This window comes from Mus caroli, unplaced genomic scaffold, assembly GCF_978045245.1.
Source record: "Mus caroli unplaced genomic scaffold, Mus_caroli_1 scaffold_16, whole genome shotgun sequence".
In the NCBI taxonomy this organism is placed as follows: domain Eukaryota; kingdom Metazoa; phylum Chordata; class Mammalia; order Rodentia; family Muridae; genus Mus; species Mus caroli.
Genome location: NW_028227271.1, coordinates 76,510,214 through 76,529,271, shown reverse-complemented (window position 1 = coordinate 76,529,271; position 19,058 = coordinate 76,510,214). Strand labels below are relative to the sequence as shown.

Here is a 19,058-nt window from a genome sequence, read left to right as displayed (position 1 = left end):
CTCTAAAGACAGTGGAAGACAAAGACGCAGAAACGTGAGTAAGTCATAGGTTCCTGGTCATACGGGAGCAACATTTATGGAAGAAGGAGGAAAGGCTACTGATAAGTAGTAAGTCATCCTGAAAATATTTAATAGTCTTATAGTAATGCTAATGGCTATAGTTTTTGAAAAATCTGTTATCACTAAGATAGGACATACAACAGTTTACTATTTTTCATTTCCTAATGTCTTTAAAAGTCTTTTCAAATAAGGGGAAAGAGTCAGCCTCCATAATGAAAATTATTATTACTTAACACTTAATAAACTTACATAAATGTTTAGGTCTGATAATGCTGAGGTTTTTAAGTTATCTTTTATAGACATATATGAGATACTCATAAATAAATGATATGACATCTGGAACTAGTATCAAAATTATCCAGAGTGAGAGTAGAAGAGAAGCCAGGCGTGGTGGCGAACACCTTTAATCCCAGCACTCGGGAGGTAGAGGCAGGCGGATTTCTGAGTTCGAGGCCAGCCTGATCTACAAAGTGAGTTCCAGGACAGCCAGAGCTATAGAGAGAAACCCTATCTCGAAAAACAAAAAACAAAAAAGACAAAAAAAAAAAAAAAAGAGTAGAAGAGAAGACAGAATACGGACGGACAGAGTCTGAAGACAGCCCAGGGATCTGGTTCCCGCTCTCTTGCTGCTGAGGCTGACATGTCGTGATGAAAGGTTTTCAAGAGCATGTCTTTAGAGCCGGAGATGTGGCTCAGTGGTGGAGGACTTCGGGAAGTGTCCTGGGTCCAATCCCCACAACAACACAGCAGATATAACAAAACACAAGCACTCGGAACTAGCCGCTGTCTGGGCCCAAACCACAGGAGCTCCATGCAGCAGCTGAACTGCGCGGACCTCCTTGATGCCCTCTCTCACTATTGCAGAGGCCTGTGCCACTCGACTTCTGTAGACTCCCCATGCCTTGGATTGTGCTTACTGAGCCCTATATATGTGCAAACTATGCTTCTTCCGCATACTTCTCACAAAGTGTAACTTACAAGGTCTCATCTCTCTTGAAAGAGTCAAACATATTACTGAAATAGGCAGAGATGCCCATGAGTGACAGACGTGAAACAGAGCAACGGTCCTCAGATGCAGCAGCAGCAGCAGGAAGAGAAGGAGGAGGAGGAGGAGGAGGAGGAGGAGGAGGAGGAGGAGGAGGAGGAGGAGGAGGGAGAGGGGGAGAGGAAAGGGAGGGGGGAGGAGGAGGAGGGGGAGGGGAGGAGGAGGAGGAGGAGGAGGGGGAGGGGAGGAGGAGGAGGAGGAGACCTCTTCACTAACTTGGCCTTACTCTATTTGTGCTGCTATCACAGAACACCAGGAACTGGTTAGTCTATAGAGATCAGAAATTCATTTTCTTATGCTTCTGATGCTGGGAAGTCCAAGGTCAGGGTGCTGGTGGACTGAATTGCCTGGTGAGGGCGACATGCTCCAGCAGGAAGGAACTCTGCAGCCACCTTCCCCATGGTCTTCACTGCATCCACTGGGAGGAGCGCTCGCGGCCTAACTCTTCAAATCATCGCACTGCCAACACCTGGCCTTGGCGGGTGTCTTTCAACATAGCATCCTCCTGACTCTAAACATCATATAGATGTGTCCTTTGACATCACTTAAACCATACCATGTACAGAAGTCACATGCTGCTGTCCTAAGAATAACGTGTATTTTGAGAATGTCATGTTCAAGTTCCAGAAATCCTACCTGGCTTTTAGAGATGTCAACCAAATAAGCATATCTCAGTATCTCAGAATCACTCATCAAATTTGGCTCCCTCTATTAAAGTCCTTCCAGCTCTCACTAGGTTTAAGTAATAAAGGCTCTTCCATTCCTATGGGAAATCTTTTATTTGGAGAGGGTTTCACTATGTAGCCCTGTTTATCCTCAAACTCGCAGTCTGTCTGGATGTGCCCACATCCTGCACTTCCAGGAAGAGCTGAGCAGTACAGCAGAGGTCTGGGTGCCCAGGAGCTAATGGGCAGCGGGCATCCTTCTCAGACGGAGGCTTGGTGTTCTATGGATGGACCCAAGGAATTTCCTCATGGTGCCTCTCAGATTCAGATGTAAAATCTTTTAGTTACTCCAACCTTAAATCGGTTCCAACCATCCCAGTGCCGGGCCTGAGACTCCACAAGTCACTGTGATGAAGCGCCTTCGATTCTTGCTGTTATTTGGTTGGCACTTGGGAAGTGAACTCTCCTGACTACTGAGTTCCAAGGCCCACCCTATATGCAGAGCTTCTGCAAAGGCACCATGATGTTTCCTGATACGCTACAGACGGAAGTACAGAACAACGTGGATGAGTGAGTTCCAGGACAGAGGGGAGAAAATTGGATCTCTTGAGAAAGAATGAAAGTGCTCTAGAACCACACCAGAGCTCCACTAAAATCTACATTTAGAAGTACTGGAATGGAGAGAGAGACAGAGACAGAAACAGAGAGAGACAGAGACAGAGAGAGAGATTTTAGAAGTAAACATAATTTCTGGGAATATCTTTCTTTGGAACTTTTCCTAAAAATACAGTATACGTAATCAATTTATTTTTACAATTTCCCACTCTCCCTTTCATATACAAGATAACAATAGCCTAAATTGTCATGAGCTATTTCTGGTCAGAAGCTGGGAAATACTAAAAGTGTGGCAGCACCACCTAGCTATCTCCTGCTGGTTATTGCTCTGCTGGCCTTGATCATCTAAACTGCTCTGTCCTCACCTGTGGTCACTGGAAATCATCTCTCCCCAGCCCCGCAGACTTAAACTCTCACTCAAGATTCATGAGATCAATGCTTTCTTTCTTTTTGATTGATTAGTTAAAAAGCAAGAAGGTTTAGGCTTTACAGTAAGTTAAATAAAAATGCCATGATCATAAACCCTGAATTAATTGCCTAATAACGGGATGAAGGCAAACAGAACCCAGCAGTCATGGCCGTCTATCTGTCTGATGCCCATCTCCGGCACTTCCAGGAGGAGCAGCAGAACAACACAGGTCTGGGTGCCCAGGAGCAGAGGGGCAGCGGGCGTCCTTCTCAGACACAGGCCCAGATCCAGGTCACTTGCGGAACTTCGAGTGATTCCTCTTAGGTTTGGAAGTAGAATCTTTCAGTTACTCTGATTTTAAGTACGAGACCAGTAGTTCAAAAACTGGCACAAGCCCTTCCACAAACTGTTAGGGACGAGTTGAAAAAGAGTAAATAAACACTGCTTTCAAAACTCCGTGGATTGTAATCTGTGAGTCAGTCTGTCCATCCATCCAAGTATTACCAACAACTCAAGCCCCCTTTTTCTATTTTACACTCTTTTCTAGTCATGCAGATTCATTACTAATTAGATTCACTTCTCCAAAATCAACAGACAGTGTAACCGAGTAAGCAAAGACAGGGCAAGCAAAGACGCCATAGACGCCTCATCTTAAATACACACAGAACCACATGCCCTCAGGACACCCAGAAGCATCTTGGCCACTGTGCTATAATTAAACCTGAGAGGCCACGGGAGCCTGCCTCAGGCCAGCACAACATGCTTATTTCAGATAGCGCAAGGGGTGGGTACCCAGGGAACAGCAGCATCCTGCAGGACTGCCCAGGGTCAGGGCAGTCTCACTCACATCCATTCCAGGGAGAAAGCTCAAAGGCTTGAGCACAGACTTCGCTGTGCAGCGGAGAGAGGACAGATGTCCCACAGGCAGGGGGCTGGGCTGTCAATCTCCACTCTGTGAAGGGAGGGCTAGCAAGGAAAGGCAGGTATCATCTTAAGAGGAAGCATCGGTTAGTAGACTGCAAAGACTTTACAGACACCTGAAGATGTGGCTGTTAAGAACCCCAGGAATGGCAGCACAGAAGGAGAGGACCTGCTGAAGGACAGGAGCCTTTCCTCGACGATGAGGAAATGAAGAGCCATGGAGACAAGGCATAGAGGTTGAAAACCCCTGAGTGTGTATTTGTGGTCACACTCCCAACTGCTGACACTGAGGTGTTTAACAAGCAGCTGTTCCACTTAACGGCTCTGGCAACGCAGCCAAATGTTTGCAGAGTGACAGACATGTAGTTTGATCAGCAACGCTAGCTGGCTTAGGATGTTCACGCTGCCTTAAAAATGCCTTGGGCCTTAATTTTTCACGAATAAAGGATTTTAAAGGTCCAACAAATGTCGATGCTTTCATAGGCGAACTCCGGTGTCGAAGCGGTCAAGTAGAGCAGGTTAAAAAGTCAGACTTTACCTGAAAGATAGGCGACTTTTTCCTTCAGAATTGGCAAAACATCCATAGCTTTCATTTCATCATTTTTCCGAAACCCTGAAAGACAGAGAGAAAAGTGTCACCAGGCTGCCTGACTGACAGGTAAGGCCCAAGTTACCCAGTGCCAAACGTCAACTGTCATCATAGCCAATGAATCAATTAGGGAACCTGTCCCTGTGTGAACACACGAGATTGTCCCCAGCATTTTCTTCTATTTTAGGGCTGAATAATGGTCTTTACACACACCCAGAGACAGTGCCCCTGAAGAGTCTAAGCCATGCTGGCCATGGTAACTTGTCCCCAGAAGACACAATATGTAATCAGTTTCAGTCATTTGCCAAATCTTCCTTTTAACCTTGTGGAATTTAGGTATTTGCCAGAGAAAGCTGCAGCACTGGCAGCTTTTTTTGGAAAAGTCTGCTTGTTGTAGCCCAGCAAAGCCTCTAGGGGGAGCTCGATGCCTCCTCTTAGTCTCCTCAGCCTGGTTAATAGCAATACTTGCCTGGCACACAGAGGGGCTTATGCACAGCCCACACTGGCCAGTGCTCCCTCCTGGCTCGCTCCTTCTAAGTTGTATGGGTTATACCCTGAAGAAGAGCAGCAATGGCTAAGCTAGCCTGTTGCCACTCCAATTTCAGCGGTGGCCAAGGCCATGGACTGAAGAACAGAAAATCTTAGAAAACTGGGGAACAATTTTCAATTTTACGAGAGGCCAGAATACTGCCTACAACTTAGAACAAGCCAATGCGTAAGTAGAGTGAGCTGCGGCCTAAATATGCCCAGCCCGCCCACCAGGAGAGCACCCACCTAGGAACGTGGGATAAAGATTTTCTTCCTCATGCTCATGCCTTAGGATACTCTAAGGGAGGTCACCATTCTGGGACTGAATGCCCATTACAACCAGAGCTGCATCTGCCATCACTAACATACTCTCAGAGAAACACAAGACAGCTCCCCCAGGCCTGTTTTTTTTTTTCTTCCATTTTTGTCAAACAGTACAAGGAAAAGATGTGAAACTTTATCTTTCATGTTCACAACTGGTAAAAGATGTGGTCTAAGTAAAGAGTATTAATATTAAATAAGTGGAGTTCTAGTGTGCTCACTGGCCCAGTTCTCACATTCTGATATATAGTCTCTCACCGGGCGGGCACGCTGCCACACAGCTGTAATCCCAGCAACAAGGAAGCTAACACAGGAGGATCCTTAGGTCAAGGCACCAGAATTCAATCAAATCCGGGGATGTGCACTTGGAGAAGAGCATGATGCTGAATTCACTGCTCTAACTTTATTCTGGCTGGTGGACAGGACAGAGCCCAGTGTAAGGCCAAACTAGATTATATATATGCTCAGGACTGCATTGTGGTATGTGAAACCGAGAGGAGAAATCTGGGAGAAAGAGTCCTCAGACTAAGCATCAGAGTCAGTGGCCCACGCTTCCAGCTTTTCCCAAGCCTCATATATGAAACACAAGTTCCCTGTGGCCCTTCTTAAAAAAAATAAATCAAGCATTTGAGCCAGGCAGGTGGCAACAGCCACCTTTAATCCCAGCATTCCTGAGGCAGAGGCAGGCAGCAAGGACCAAAGCCCTGAGAGGACGTTCTGGCATGACCCAGCCAGGGAATGACAGACTTGAGCCAGAGCTCAGGTCTTCAGGTCATCAGGCCACTTCATTTTCTAGTGCACCAACTTTCTGTGTGAACCGCCATGGCTGTGTGCTGGCAGCCCACCAGACTGAGAAGCAGATCTGGTTTCTAGATGGCAGACACCCGAGCCAGAGGGCTACAATTTCACCCCAGTGCCTCCAGAACTCTTGAATAAATTCAAGCTAATCTCGGCAGCTCCCCATCCATTGAGGTAACTCAGTACCGCTCTAATTCAGTACCGCTCGTGGGTAAAGATGGCCGTGCAGCTAAGGCAGTGGCGTCAGTAACCACTGACAGGCAGTGACAGCCTGTAATCAATGCAGATAATGAGAAGGCTCATAAGCTGGGGAATCCCAGTGAGAATGGAGTGACCAGCAGCTATAGATCAAACCTAAAGATGTCTGAGAAGAGAAATCCTTTTCTACTGTTCAGGGTCGCAGACAGACACATCCAACAAGCCAATGTTCACCCAGGTTCATGTCTATGCCCTAGAGAATACTTATGAAGTCAGAGTGTGCAGCTGTTTAAAAATAATTTTTCTTAGAAATTAAAAATAAACAGCTTTTTGCTATACTCCATGGGTTCTGGACTACAGTACAGAAAGGCCAGATGCCTAAGACTTCCTTGGCTCGTGAATTAAAAGGCTTTAGGTGCTGGGTTCAATGGTCTTCTCCTGGAGGCATTTCTTCTTGCTGGGGCTACAGGAGGTTACCCAGCTACAAACTCAGTTAGAAGAGATCCCTCTGAGATTCTTCACCATCTCTCTGTCCCAGAGACCAAGGAGTAGCCACACTTTTACTTCTGTGACCAAGAGGGTCTGCGGATGGACAAGGACCGCACAGAGAAGTTGGTGAGGTTAGAAGAGGGTGGGCAAAAGGTGGGCAGCAGGCAAGGAAGGCAACCACCAAGATCAGGGGCATTTAGTTGTGCCCATTTTCTGAACGTTTAAGTTACATAAAACCTACAATAAAGTGAGCAGAAAGGTAAAGAAGCTGGTGTAGGCTTTCATGAACTACTACTCCGGGGCACGATGGTTCCCAGGGAAGGAGTGATTGACAAGCACTACTTTCTGGGTCAGGCCTACAATGTGTGTGCTGAGGATGCTCATGCGAGGGCATCTGCAGTTAGGCCTTGGTTAGCAGAGGGATGACTGTGTAAAGAGGGCTCTGGGAAGTTCTAGCTTCAAGTCCACTCTCCCCCTCCCTCTTTCCCCTTCTCTAAATGTGCACACTTACATATCTTAATAGTTTCATCTTAAGACAGCTCAACCCTGATGTTAAACAACAGAGTGGATTCTGTTACACATTTACAATGCTATCTGGCCAGGAGCAGTAAGCCTGGGATAAATACTAAGCCCATGCCACCGAATCTCTCCTGTTTCAAAAGCTGCCAACCATGCAGCAAAAAAGTCTCCATCTTCCTCTCACTCGGGGAACTCGCGCGAGTATCCAAATCTCTGAGTACCGGGTGACAAAGGAACAAACTACCAGAGTCTGTCCCCATGCTGCTCGTCCAGTGTCCTCCAGGACTTTCTATTTCAGTCTGTAAAAGATCAGCTCTGGGTATTTAGCCTTCAGTCACACCATGATTACAGCTGTAAGAGGGAAAATTACCCTCTTTGCTCCAGGAGGAGAGATCCCACAGTTGTCTCTGACAATGGGAAATCTTTTGGGTGAATGGGGGTGGGGGGAGCTGGAATGTCAACAACCCAACAGCGCAGTGGTCAGATCAACTGCGCCCTTTCGGTCATCAGACTCTGTGTCAGGGCTGCGGTGTCACTCCAACAGAACCATTCCCAGTAAGCCACAGAGCTCACTGACCACCATGGTGGCCTTCCATTTTCAACATCAACCAACAATAAAGGAGCAGCAACTCTCCATTTTGGTTGCTCCCAGGAGGAGCCACACCACAGGACATCTCCAGGCTGTGTGAGCGCTCACTCATCACTCAGCTCGTTGGCCCAACAGCACTTTCCATGTACATGTGCACATAGATCTAAGATGAACCTAATCAACTGAGGTAAGAGTAGGGTTTTTGGTGCTGGAGAGATGGCTCAGTGGTTAAGAGCACTGACTGTTCTTCCAGGTCCTGAGTTCAATTCCCAGAAACCACATGGTAGCTCACAACCATCCGTAATGGGATCCGATGCCCTCTTCTGGTGTGTCTGAAGACAGTTACAGTGTACTCATATACAATATATATAAATATATATATATATTATTTAATATATATTAAAAAGAGTAAGTTTAAAACTAAAACAGCTTCTTTTGGTAATCCACTCAGGACCTTTAGCAGATTTTAATCATCTTGAATTTCACATAATCATTTGCTGACTTAAGTTTTTTTTTTCTTTTAGGAAAACATGGTATTTAAAAACCCTATTATTCCTCCACAGACAGAGCTCCTGATAAAGTTGCCCGTGTGCCTTGTTCTGAATTGTCTGCCAGTTGCCCACAGACTGCTTGCTTCCCAGCCACCTCGTAGGTCTCAGAGCCTGTCAGCTACCCCCACCTTACATTTATTAAACCGAAAAATCGCCTGTGGGAAAGACTGAAGCATGACTGACGGGAGCACAGGTTATGCCACAAGTAAGACTAATAACTAAAGCAGTGTTCTAAAGCAACCACAGCAAAAATGTTAAATAGTAAGCTGGTAGCTGCTCTTACTGACGAGCCTTGGTGGTAATTACCGAATTTTACTCATTAGGTAATTGGCAGAGCTCCGGAACACAAAGGGCAGGAGATAAAACTCCACATCTGTGCGGTGGCCCCGCCCTCGCACTGCCGGCAGAGAGGGTGACGTCACCCTGTCTGAGCAAGCCGCTCCAGCGCAGAGCCTGCAGGATGCTGCTCCACTGCAGGGAGGCAGTGCTATCGAGGTGTGTGTGGTGGGGGTGGGGTGGCCGTGCAAAGCTCACGTCAGTGTCACAGGAAGGAAGTGTTTTAATGGGTCGGAATCTTCTGTGAATGCATTTAATTATGGAAGGATGTTAGAGAACAAAGGTTACATTTTCACCAGAATGCTTACTAAGATATAAAAAAATGCAAGCACAATCAACTGATGTTTATGTCACTTTTTACAAAATCATATGACCCCAGATTGGACACGAGGATGAATCACATTCACCGGGAATGTAGATGTGTCCACAAACCACCACATGGAAACAACGACAAAGCGGATTCTAGTGTTTAGTAATCACCCCCTGATTGGCTAATTCATCCTGTCTTATTAGTGACAGCCTATAACAGCACACAGTCAGGAAGAGCACAAGCTTTACTGACTCAAGGAAATGTCAACATATAGCTCTGGCTTTTCATTTCTTACCCACAAAATATGCAGGACAAGCTGAACTGCCAAAGGATGAAAGGCTTGCTTGTTTATTTAATGCCTTAAATAAACCAAGAAATCTGTAGACTTTGTTGATGTCTTAACTATGCATTAATGGTACATTGGAAGTTAATTCATAATATATAATAGGCCAGTTGTCTAAAGGCATTATATTATATAATGACTATTATTATATTGTGGTTATTATTATAAAAGGGGTTCCAACTTCTAGTTTCATAAATTAAAAAGGAAATATGGCCAAGGGCACCCTTAATCTTCTGATCCCAGACCAACAAAGAAGCATACAGAGAAATTGCATTTCTCTGACTAAGTGATTCAAAATAAATCACATGGGCAACCTGTCCCCGCCCACCCCATCTCCCTGTGCCTCTGTCTGTCTGTCTGTCTGTCTCTGTGTGTGTGCATGTGTGCTATAAAGCCTGACAGCAGATGCCACCCTAATTACATATGTGTATCTCACTTATGCATACATGCACACATGGTTCAGTAAAGCCAACCTGATCCACAGACTGCTTTGCAGAAGAGCCCGGGGAGTTGACCCAGAGTGATAAAACACGATCCCTGAGCTATGTGAATGGATACCAGCCCAACCAAGATTGATTGCTAAGAGAAATCCTAGTCCATTATCACATCAAGCATTTCATTCATTTAAATAAACGCGCCTGGCTCCCCTTGCCTTCCACCCTTCTTGGACAGCATTCCTGCAGGTGGCCTTGCTGTATCTGCAGCCTCCTAATCAGTGGTCAGTAGTCCTTCTGACCCCATCACTCGCCTGAAAATTGGCTTCTAGCTCACACCTCCTTCTACTGCTCTCCATAACAGTTTTCCACGATGCTCCTCTGTGGCTTCTTGATGCCTTCACGTAAGACACAGACTCCCTGACATGACATAATCCTTCGGATGTGACATCTGCCTCCTGTGCAGCCTCGCTCGCTTGCCAATACTTATTCTCTCCCCAGGCGAAAATGAAAGAATCCCAACCACACGCTCAACTTCTGACCCTTTGAACTCCTTACACGCATCATCAAAAACCCACTCCCATCATTCCTGTTCCCAGGAATACGTGTGCACACTGCACACACTGGGAACCCTAATACTGGATTCATAACCCACTCAGCGCCCGTAGCACTCAAGCCTTTGCCACATCCTGGAAATGACCTAAATACTGGTCACAGGCACTGGGCACTGTGTCCCACCTTATGGGGAGCACGGCAGAAAACTGAACAAAAGAAAAACCCCAAGCAGCCATTGAGCCCTAGGAAAACAACACCCTTTGCAGCTGGCAAACCTCACCGCCAGTCTACAACTGGGCTCCAGAGTACAGTCCACAAAAACACAGAACTAACCATATTCTAAAGTTGCCAAACCGCTCACAATGGACAGGCCAGTAAAAGTGGCTGGTTCTCTTGCTGTCTCATGTACTTAATGACGAGTCCATAGCACTATGTTTACAATTCCTTCATTTGTAGTTTAAGATAGGAAAAGGTTTTACTTTGGGGTTGTTGCAATGTAATTAAAACATTATTTTCTGCCCTAATCACTGTTGGTCTCACCTCTGATAAAGGAAGGAAGGGTGGAGCATACCAAGGGAGAAGACTTAGGAGGAGGCTCATTTCGGCACTTTCACTGCAGAGAGGGTACGGAGGTGTGGGGGTGTGGGGGGGGGGGTGGGAGCAGGAATCGTGCAGGCATCAGAGGCCTACTTCTCTGCAGTTAGCAGGGTTCACCCAAAAACAGTTGCAAGGAAATGCTTTAGTCATGAGACTTTGTGACCAGCCTGGGCTTGAGGGAACGAAGCTACGTCAACTCCACACAACTCCAGACAGAACTTCTTTGTTTTACGTGTCAGCACATATGTGTCCCAAGTCCCTGAGTCCCAGAGGGCTCAAGTGGGACAGCTGACAGAACGAATCTCCGGGTTTCTGCCATATGTTTTCTGCAACAGGAACAGAACACAACTTAAACTTCTGTGAGTGCCAGGTGTCGCCAACAGGCTTGCTTCGGTCGTGTCCCCCTGCCTGTTGGTGACCATTACTAGGAAAGACAAGAAACAAATAAGGAGAACTGAGGCTTCTGAGGCTTCAGATGCCACGGGACAAAGGACTTGATCCCAGCGATGAGCACAGGTTTGGATTTGAGCTCCAAATCTTATTACCTTACACATTAGTAAATCTTACGGATTATTATAGTTGATCGCCACACCAGTGTCCCTGACCTCTATGTTGGCTCCTGCCCACTTTTTTTGCTTGCTTATATTTTGAGACAGGGTCTCTCTTTGTAGGCCTGGCTATCCTCGAACCACCAATAAGAGCTTCTCTAACATGTAAATTCTCAATTCAGCCTCTGTGATCTAGGTTGTGAATGGGGACTTCCCCAGGCTTCAGGGGTCCTGCCTATCTTGTCAGCCTCTGCTTTTACGATAATGTGCATAAAGGTTTCCCATTCCTGAGGAAATATACTACTCAAGGCCGAGAGTCTTAATAAGTAATCAATTAATTTGAGTGGCCACGAGTTACATCTAAACAACACTTAAATCATTATCTTGTTTATTCATAAACCAAAGTTTCTAAATATTCAGCAAAATTAGGATATTGTAGGTCTGTCTGCTACAAATACACTCCAGCAAGTTACAGACCCTTAAACGAGTCAGTGAGGTAAAGGCTTCATGGATTTAATTCCAACATGAAACTCACTGGAAGGATGTATCTTTAATGAGATCCAAGAATGTGGCAGAACTTTGTAGTAGCCAGTTCCCCAATGGAGCCTCGAGCTGTTTGGTTCACTTGGCGCTCGTGTTCAGACAGAACTTTTACACACACTCATGTGCTAAGCCCTGGGGATTCCCCAACCTGCACAGTCCCTGTTTGAAGACGCTTATCGTCTAATAGAGAACAAAACATGCACGAGAGCAGAGAACAGCTTCGACTCCACACCCAGGCGGGTCCGTCTGACAGATGCGTGCGCATCTGGGCACGCGCTGCTGTTACTGATCTGAGGTGAGGAGGCTGTGATTAGCTGGACAATCTTAACTGCCACCCGTTCCCACCCAAGCACTGCATCGTCGCTGGCACGGAAATAAACCCCAGACGACCACGGCAAGACCGGGAACATGGAGGCCCAAGACGCAGCTGACATTGTCCTTCCGTGCTTCAGCCACCCTACTTGCCTTGACAGTTCTGTCCCTGTTTTCTTAGTGTGCACTGCAGTTCATCTGTGCTGTGAGGAACCAGTCACAACCAAGGTGGGCCATCCAGGTAATTTCTGGCGGCAGGGGGTGGGGTGGTGGCAGGGAATGTGGAATCATGTAAGAAACCGAGTGAGGACAACTCATGTTTCGTAACTTGTTTGATTTTAGGTTGAATTCTAAACAGTGAAGTCTGACATTTTCTTCCAGGTCCTTCTATGTGGTGGAAGGTGTGACTGCTGAAGGATCATTAACCCTGACGCTGACGCGATCCTGCAGGCTAATGGCTTCTGTCCAAGAAACAGGACCAGCATAACTTTGCTCATGGGTAATGAACCTGTCCAGCTGCCTCAAGATTATAGCTTTATCCCAATGTGGGCGGCATACGGCCTTGAAAGCTAAAGCCATTAATTTACTCAACACTTAACCAGGCCTGGTGCCCTGCCCTACGCCCATTTCAGAGCAGGGAAAATCACATCAGACAGGCCTGGGTGACTTCCTTTCCTGCTGGATCCTGTAAGAGGGTAAGACACTACAGAGTGTGGCGGCTGAGGAAAACTTGCTCACATTGACAAGAGAGAGAACACCATTTCCCTTCTCTATCCACCACCTCAACCCACCATCCCCTCATCTCCTGCGGCTTCGACTGCACCTCAAATCCTCTTTCCACACTTAGAAAAGGAAGGGATTTTAAAGACAGAATAAAATACGACCGTTAAGTAAAAAAGATCTAGTAACATTCAAGGGAAATAACTGTGTGTTTATGAGGTACACATGCCACCTGCATGGTGTTCAAGTGTGTGTGGGGACACATATGTGCACACAAATATGGAGGCCACAGACTGTTGGCTGCCTTCATTGACCGCTCTCCACAATATACATTGAGGCAGGGTCTCACACTTGAACACAACATTCTCCTGCTTACCCTAACCTAGTGACCAGCCTGCCTCAGAGAATCCCTTCATGGCCATCAGTATTCATGTGGACGCCAGGTCTCTTATTACCGCTAGTCCTTACACTGAGGGGCAAGACTTCATCCACTGATCTATCTTCCTTTGCATAAGAGTGGACCAAATGTGGAATAATTGGCCTCCCTCTTGGTATCATGAAGCATCTTCACTGGTCTAAAGGAAGATGCACGCTGGGTGCAAGGCCAGCAGTGTCTGAGATGCTCGGAGAAGCGGAGGGGTGCTGCTCTAAGCATCCTTTGCCTGAGGACTCAGGTAAGCCTTGGGATATGACCATCCTGCCCAAAGTGCATCTCCTTCCCTGACTCTCCCTGGGGATGCTGGAACTTAGTAAGTCAAAGCCAGGACAGGCTCCACACAAGCTTGCCCATGGTGCTCTGCGGCCCCCTCGGAGCAGGGCTACCGACTCTGGGCAGTTGTGGTAACTGTCCTGACATGATAGAGTATGGCTAAGTTACCAAGGAAGAGCTCTAATGGTGGGATGTTCTCTTACTACTCCACCTGGACATTAAGAAAGGGCAGAGGCTTCTGGTGGTTGTGGCCACTGACCCTCATGCTGAGGCCACACAGCCGTCTCTTCCCTCTTGTCATAGGTCTCTTTCAAGACACTGGAGGTGGGGGTTGGGGCAGAGAGAGAGAATTCAGCTGTTTGCCCCTCAGCAGAGCAGCATGCTATGGGGTGGTAATTCTGTTTTCCTCGTTTCTTCTCCTAAACACTGTCACTTATAGCGGAACATGTCACCATCAGAATCTTTTCTACCAAAAGCACAAGGAATCCTTTTGCAAACTAAACTTAGTATGAATGAAAGAAGTGGGAACACTGAAGGGGCATTTAAGTGGGTGTGGCATGGCCACCCACTCAATCGATAGCTCTCCCCTTCCACAGCTTTGTATCAGGCCCTACAGAGACCTCGCAGCTCCCTGCTCCAGGTGCTGCATCTAGAGGTTATAAGTTACTGCCTGAAGAACAGACGGGGACAGGGGGTCACGTAGGGTTCCGACGACGTGGTGGGCAGAGGTGAGTACCACTGAAGTTTTACGTGAACCTCAAAGCAACGCCACAGTTCAGAGTTAGTGTCTCCTTCGAGGCAGGGCTCAGGGACAAAGCTGTCTGGGTCAGCTGCCTGCCACCCTGGGGAACACTGGCAGAGGCTAAGTTTCCCACGCTTTCCATGTAAGATGGGGAGCCTGAGATGGCTTCACCTCCCACCAGGCTGGGTGTAATGAACAATAGATAGAGAGACAGACAGACAGACAGACAGAAGGATGGTTCTGAGATAGGATGGAACGAAAGGACATAAGACATTGCTTCTCAACCTGTGGACCAAGACCCTGAACCTTTCACAGGTATCTTGACATCTCCTACACCTCAGATATCCTGCATATCAGATTTTATGTTATGATTCATAACAGTAGCAAAATTACAGTTATAAAGTAGCAATGAAAATAATTTTATGGTTGGGGGGTCACCACAACATGAGCAACTCTATGATAGGGTTGCAGCATGCGGAAGGTTGAGAACCACTCGCTGTAAGGTTTCTAACCCTACAGTCTGGTTGAGGCTTCTTGACAACTCTGAGTGAAGAATTCTAGCCAAATTAACAAATCTACTATAAATTTGCCAATACAGAATTACTATTACTTCCATACAGAGACATGTTACCCTTAACTCCTTCCCCACCTATAAATCTGCAACTTTCTGGGAATCCCATAAACAAGACTATAAATTTTATTTGCAGAAGGAAAAAAAAAAAGTCTTACTCATTGTTTATCCCCTATGACCCGTGGTTTTATCAGCCTGTTAATAACCTACCCAATAACCTTAGGAAATACCTTACAGCCTTATTTACCAAAAACTAAAAAGAAAAAAGATCAAAGTTCTTAGCAACCTTTTGAGGTATAACTTCAAAAAATAAATCACCAAAATGGCTACTCTTGAGACAATTACTTGCAACTCTCTTGTGAAGCACACATACACTTATAGGTACTTTCCTTCCTCAAAGACCTCTACACACACACACACACACACACACACACACACACACACACACCGAGCACACAGCACAAACTGCTCATGCTTAACCTATGTCAAAACATCTTACAAAGCCCAAGTCTGCTTCACGCTGACAGGCCCTGACATTCTTGTGGCAAAGTCAAGAGTCCAGATTTCACCTCAATAAGGGTCTCTGAAAATAATCTCCAGGGCTCCTGCTCCCAGGACTGCAGCTCCCAGGCCCACTCAGCCCCACCATCAGCAGCGAATCTGAGGAAGGTCTCGCTTTTGGATACCAACCCTGCTTTAAGTAAAAGGCTGATCTGAGGAACCTTGTGCTCACTCACCTGAGGTTAGTGTTGGAGAAGGCAAGGGATCATTACTTACAAAGGAAAAACAAGGTCTGAGACAAGCCACTGTTGAAGGCCACCCATTCCCCAAGAAAGATATATTTTAGAAATCAACACAGTCATGGTACATTAACCTGGGACATTCCCTTTTGAGACTGACTATAAATTACCTAGCAATGCATGAGGCAATTTCAACAGGAGAACCCCTCCGAGTTCTCCTTAGAAGCATCCCTCCCCACCCATCCACCGGCACCAGGGCATCATCAGCTTCCTGTCTCTTTCCATGGCACAGCATGACAGATACAACAGGAAATGAAAGGTGAGCCTAGATCGCCGACTAGCTCTGATCTCTCTTCATTGCCTCTCACAGGAGCTTATAAGCACCAGTGTCAGGAACTCTACTCCTCCTTGAAGATGGAGAGATGGACAACCCACTACCACCACCAAAAAAGCTTTTACCTAGCTATGACCTCCAGGAGGCAGGGAGGCCTCCATGGGCTTGTTTGACTCAGTTTCCCTTTATGGTCCACCTTTAATAGATAATCAAACACAAGCAAGCTCTTCCCTACCCTTGGCTTCACTCTGCTGAGCAAATCCAACGATGCCCTTGGTACACTTGGCTTCCTCGCCACGCCCTTAGCCCACTCTACAGACAGCACTCATCAGAAATCAATCCCTTAAAGTGGTAAACACACTAAGTTCTTCTTGAAAGTCAGAGCAGGAGGCATCATGGAAGCTGGTGGCATGATATCAGTCAACTCTGCAACCAAAAACGCTATGCAACCTTCTTTTTCTCTTTTTTGTTTTGTTTTTGTTTGTTTGTTCTTTGGTTTTTTGTTTTGTTTTGTTTTGTTTTGTTTGAGACAGGGTTTCTCTGTGTAGCCCTGGCTGTCCTGGAACTCATAGACCAGGCTGGCCTCAAATTCAGAAACTCACCTGCCTTTGTCTCCCAAGTGCTGGGATTAAAGGTGTGTGCCACCACGCCCGGCTGTTATGCAACCTTCTAAACCTTAAAACAGGAAGGACAAGGGGTTGCTATTTTATGTAGCAAATGAACACTCCGAGCCCTTGAGCTCTGATTACTCGATTACTTACTTAATGGTAAACCGGAAGAGCTTTCAAGTCAATTGCTGTTAGTCTTCTTGTCTGCCATGGACCCTGGCCGTGTAGCAGCACCAGACTGTCGTTCATACATGAAGGCATACGTGCATGTATGTGTCACGTGCACACGTCTGCAGCCCCACCTTGTTTACGACCTCTAGCCCAGCCAATATCCCAGAACCCCACTCCACCCCCACCCCACGCCCTGGCCACTGGCTCTAGACTAAGCCTGCACTGACTTTTCGGATAAGCACTCATCGTGCTTTTCTCCGCAGCTCTTCCATCTTTTCATGGGTGCAGTCACACTGTGTCCATCTGCCCACAGCTCGCCTTGACCCACCCGCGTGCTGAGCTTCCTTCTATGTGACATCACTGTAGTCCAACACCTGCTCGGGAACGTCGTCGCTGCAAACTAAGCTGTCGCCCAATCCTGTTATTATAAACGCACTGCAGTGAACAGCCCTGGCTGTGTCTCCGGAGCCCGTTGCCAGAGCACTTCTGGGCAGAGGGTGAAATCCATGCTCCTAGTCTCAAGTTCCTCTCTATTTCCTCTCTAAAGTTTGTCCCACCTGTAAGAGAAGTCACTTTCCATGGATGTAAATATTTCTTGCCCTTTACTAAAATATCTTTTAAAAAAGAAACAAACAACCAAAAAGCGAGCTGGTTAATGTCCAATAAATTGATCTGAACTCTCTCCTAGGTCCCAAACTCTACACTGGGTTTTTGTGTTTGATCGTCCCCGTCTGACTGGAACCCGGGTATCCCAGATGTTCCCTTTCTATTTGTATCCTAACTGAGTCCCCTTAGTGTTCCCACCTATTTCAGATCCTTAACAGTAATGACCAACAACGAACTGTTGGGGATCTTAGGAAGCAGTGCTGGACTTCCAACAGCCGTGGACTTCCAAGTTGCTGGAGAAAGCATGTTGTTTCTCAATTTCAGGAATAAATCCTCTCAGATTAATAATGCTATAAATGGGTATTATAGTCCCAGGGAACTCATAAATTCCTATTTAGTGCACAATAACTACTGGTGTGAGTTGGAGCAGAGACAGGAGAGCAAGCTAGGAACCTTCCTGCCCTTCTCCAGTAGGAACAGCCTTCCGCACCATCCCACTCTCTGAGCATCCCTCTATCACAGAAACCTCGCCTGGTACTCTCTGGAGGGAAGGCCTCATCTCCTACCAATGACGACTTCTTTATATCCCCCAAAGTCTTAAGCATCCAGAGCTGATCTGTATGGGCTCCAGCTATTAACCATGGCTCTACACATAGCACAGTCACATAATTCATGGATGTTTATCATATTAGAAATTCAACCTGAGGAAGTTATAAAATAACTATGTTGAGGTTGAAGAGATGACTTAACTGTTAAAAGCAGAGGACCCAAATTTGGTTCCAGGACTCACAACTGTCTGTGACACCAGTTCTAAGAGGAATCCAATGCCTTCTTCTGATCTCCAAGGGCACTGCACGCACACACAAGCACACACATGAACATACACAATTAAAACTAAAATCTCAGAATAAGTTCTTCCAACACAATAATAAGTCCAAATTTTCTTAGCATAGCATCTTGAATAAAAATATTAGTTGTCATTCCACTCCCACCCCCAAAACAAAAATGACCTTCAGAAAGTAGGCTGCGACAGCTCAGACTCCCTTTCATGTCTGTTCAACCAACCTATCTAAATTCTCACACATGCTTTCCTCTTTAACTGTCGTGTTAGCAGTGTCTACAGAGAAAATAGCTAAGTAGTACTTTGAATAAGAATGGCCTCAAATAGGTGCACATATTCAAATGCTTAGGGAGAGGCCCGGTTTGAAAAGAGTGTGGCTTTATTGGAAGAAGTGTGTCACTGGGAGTGGGCTTTGAGGTTGCAGAAGCCCAAGCCAAGCCCAGTATTTAGCTGGCTGGCTGGAGCACTCTATATCTGTCTCTGTCTCTCTGTCTGTCTCTGTTGGTCTCTCTCTGTCTGTCTCTGTCTCTGTCTCTGTCTCTCTGTCTCTCTGTCTCTCTCTGTCTCTCTGTCTCTCTGTCTCTGTCTCTCTGTCTCTCTGTCTCTCTCTCTGTCTCTCTCTCTCTCTCTCTCTCTCTCTCTCTCTCTCTCTCTCTCTTTCTCTCTCTCGCCTTCAGATCCATATCTAGAACGCTCAGTCACCATGTCTGCCTGCATGCCCCCATGCTCCCACCATGATGA

General features: G+C 46.4%; 1 protein-coding gene across 3 annotated transcripts in view; it reads right to left on the bottom strand.

Moving 5' to 3' along the window:
* The window catches only part of Trio (trio Rho guanine nucleotide exchange factor), a 286,800-nt gene that overhangs the window by 180,079 nt on the left and 87,663 nt on the right, over nucleotides 1-19,058 (bottom strand). For all 3 annotated transcript variants that reach the window (XM_029469546.2, XM_029469548.2, XM_021182742.3), the window contains exon 2: nucleotides 4,254-4,328. In XM_029469546.2, coding sequence (XP_029325406.1) covers nucleotides 4,254-4,328 — 75 coding nt within the window. The remainder of the gene's footprint in view (nucleotides 1-4,253; nucleotides 4,329-19,058) is intronic.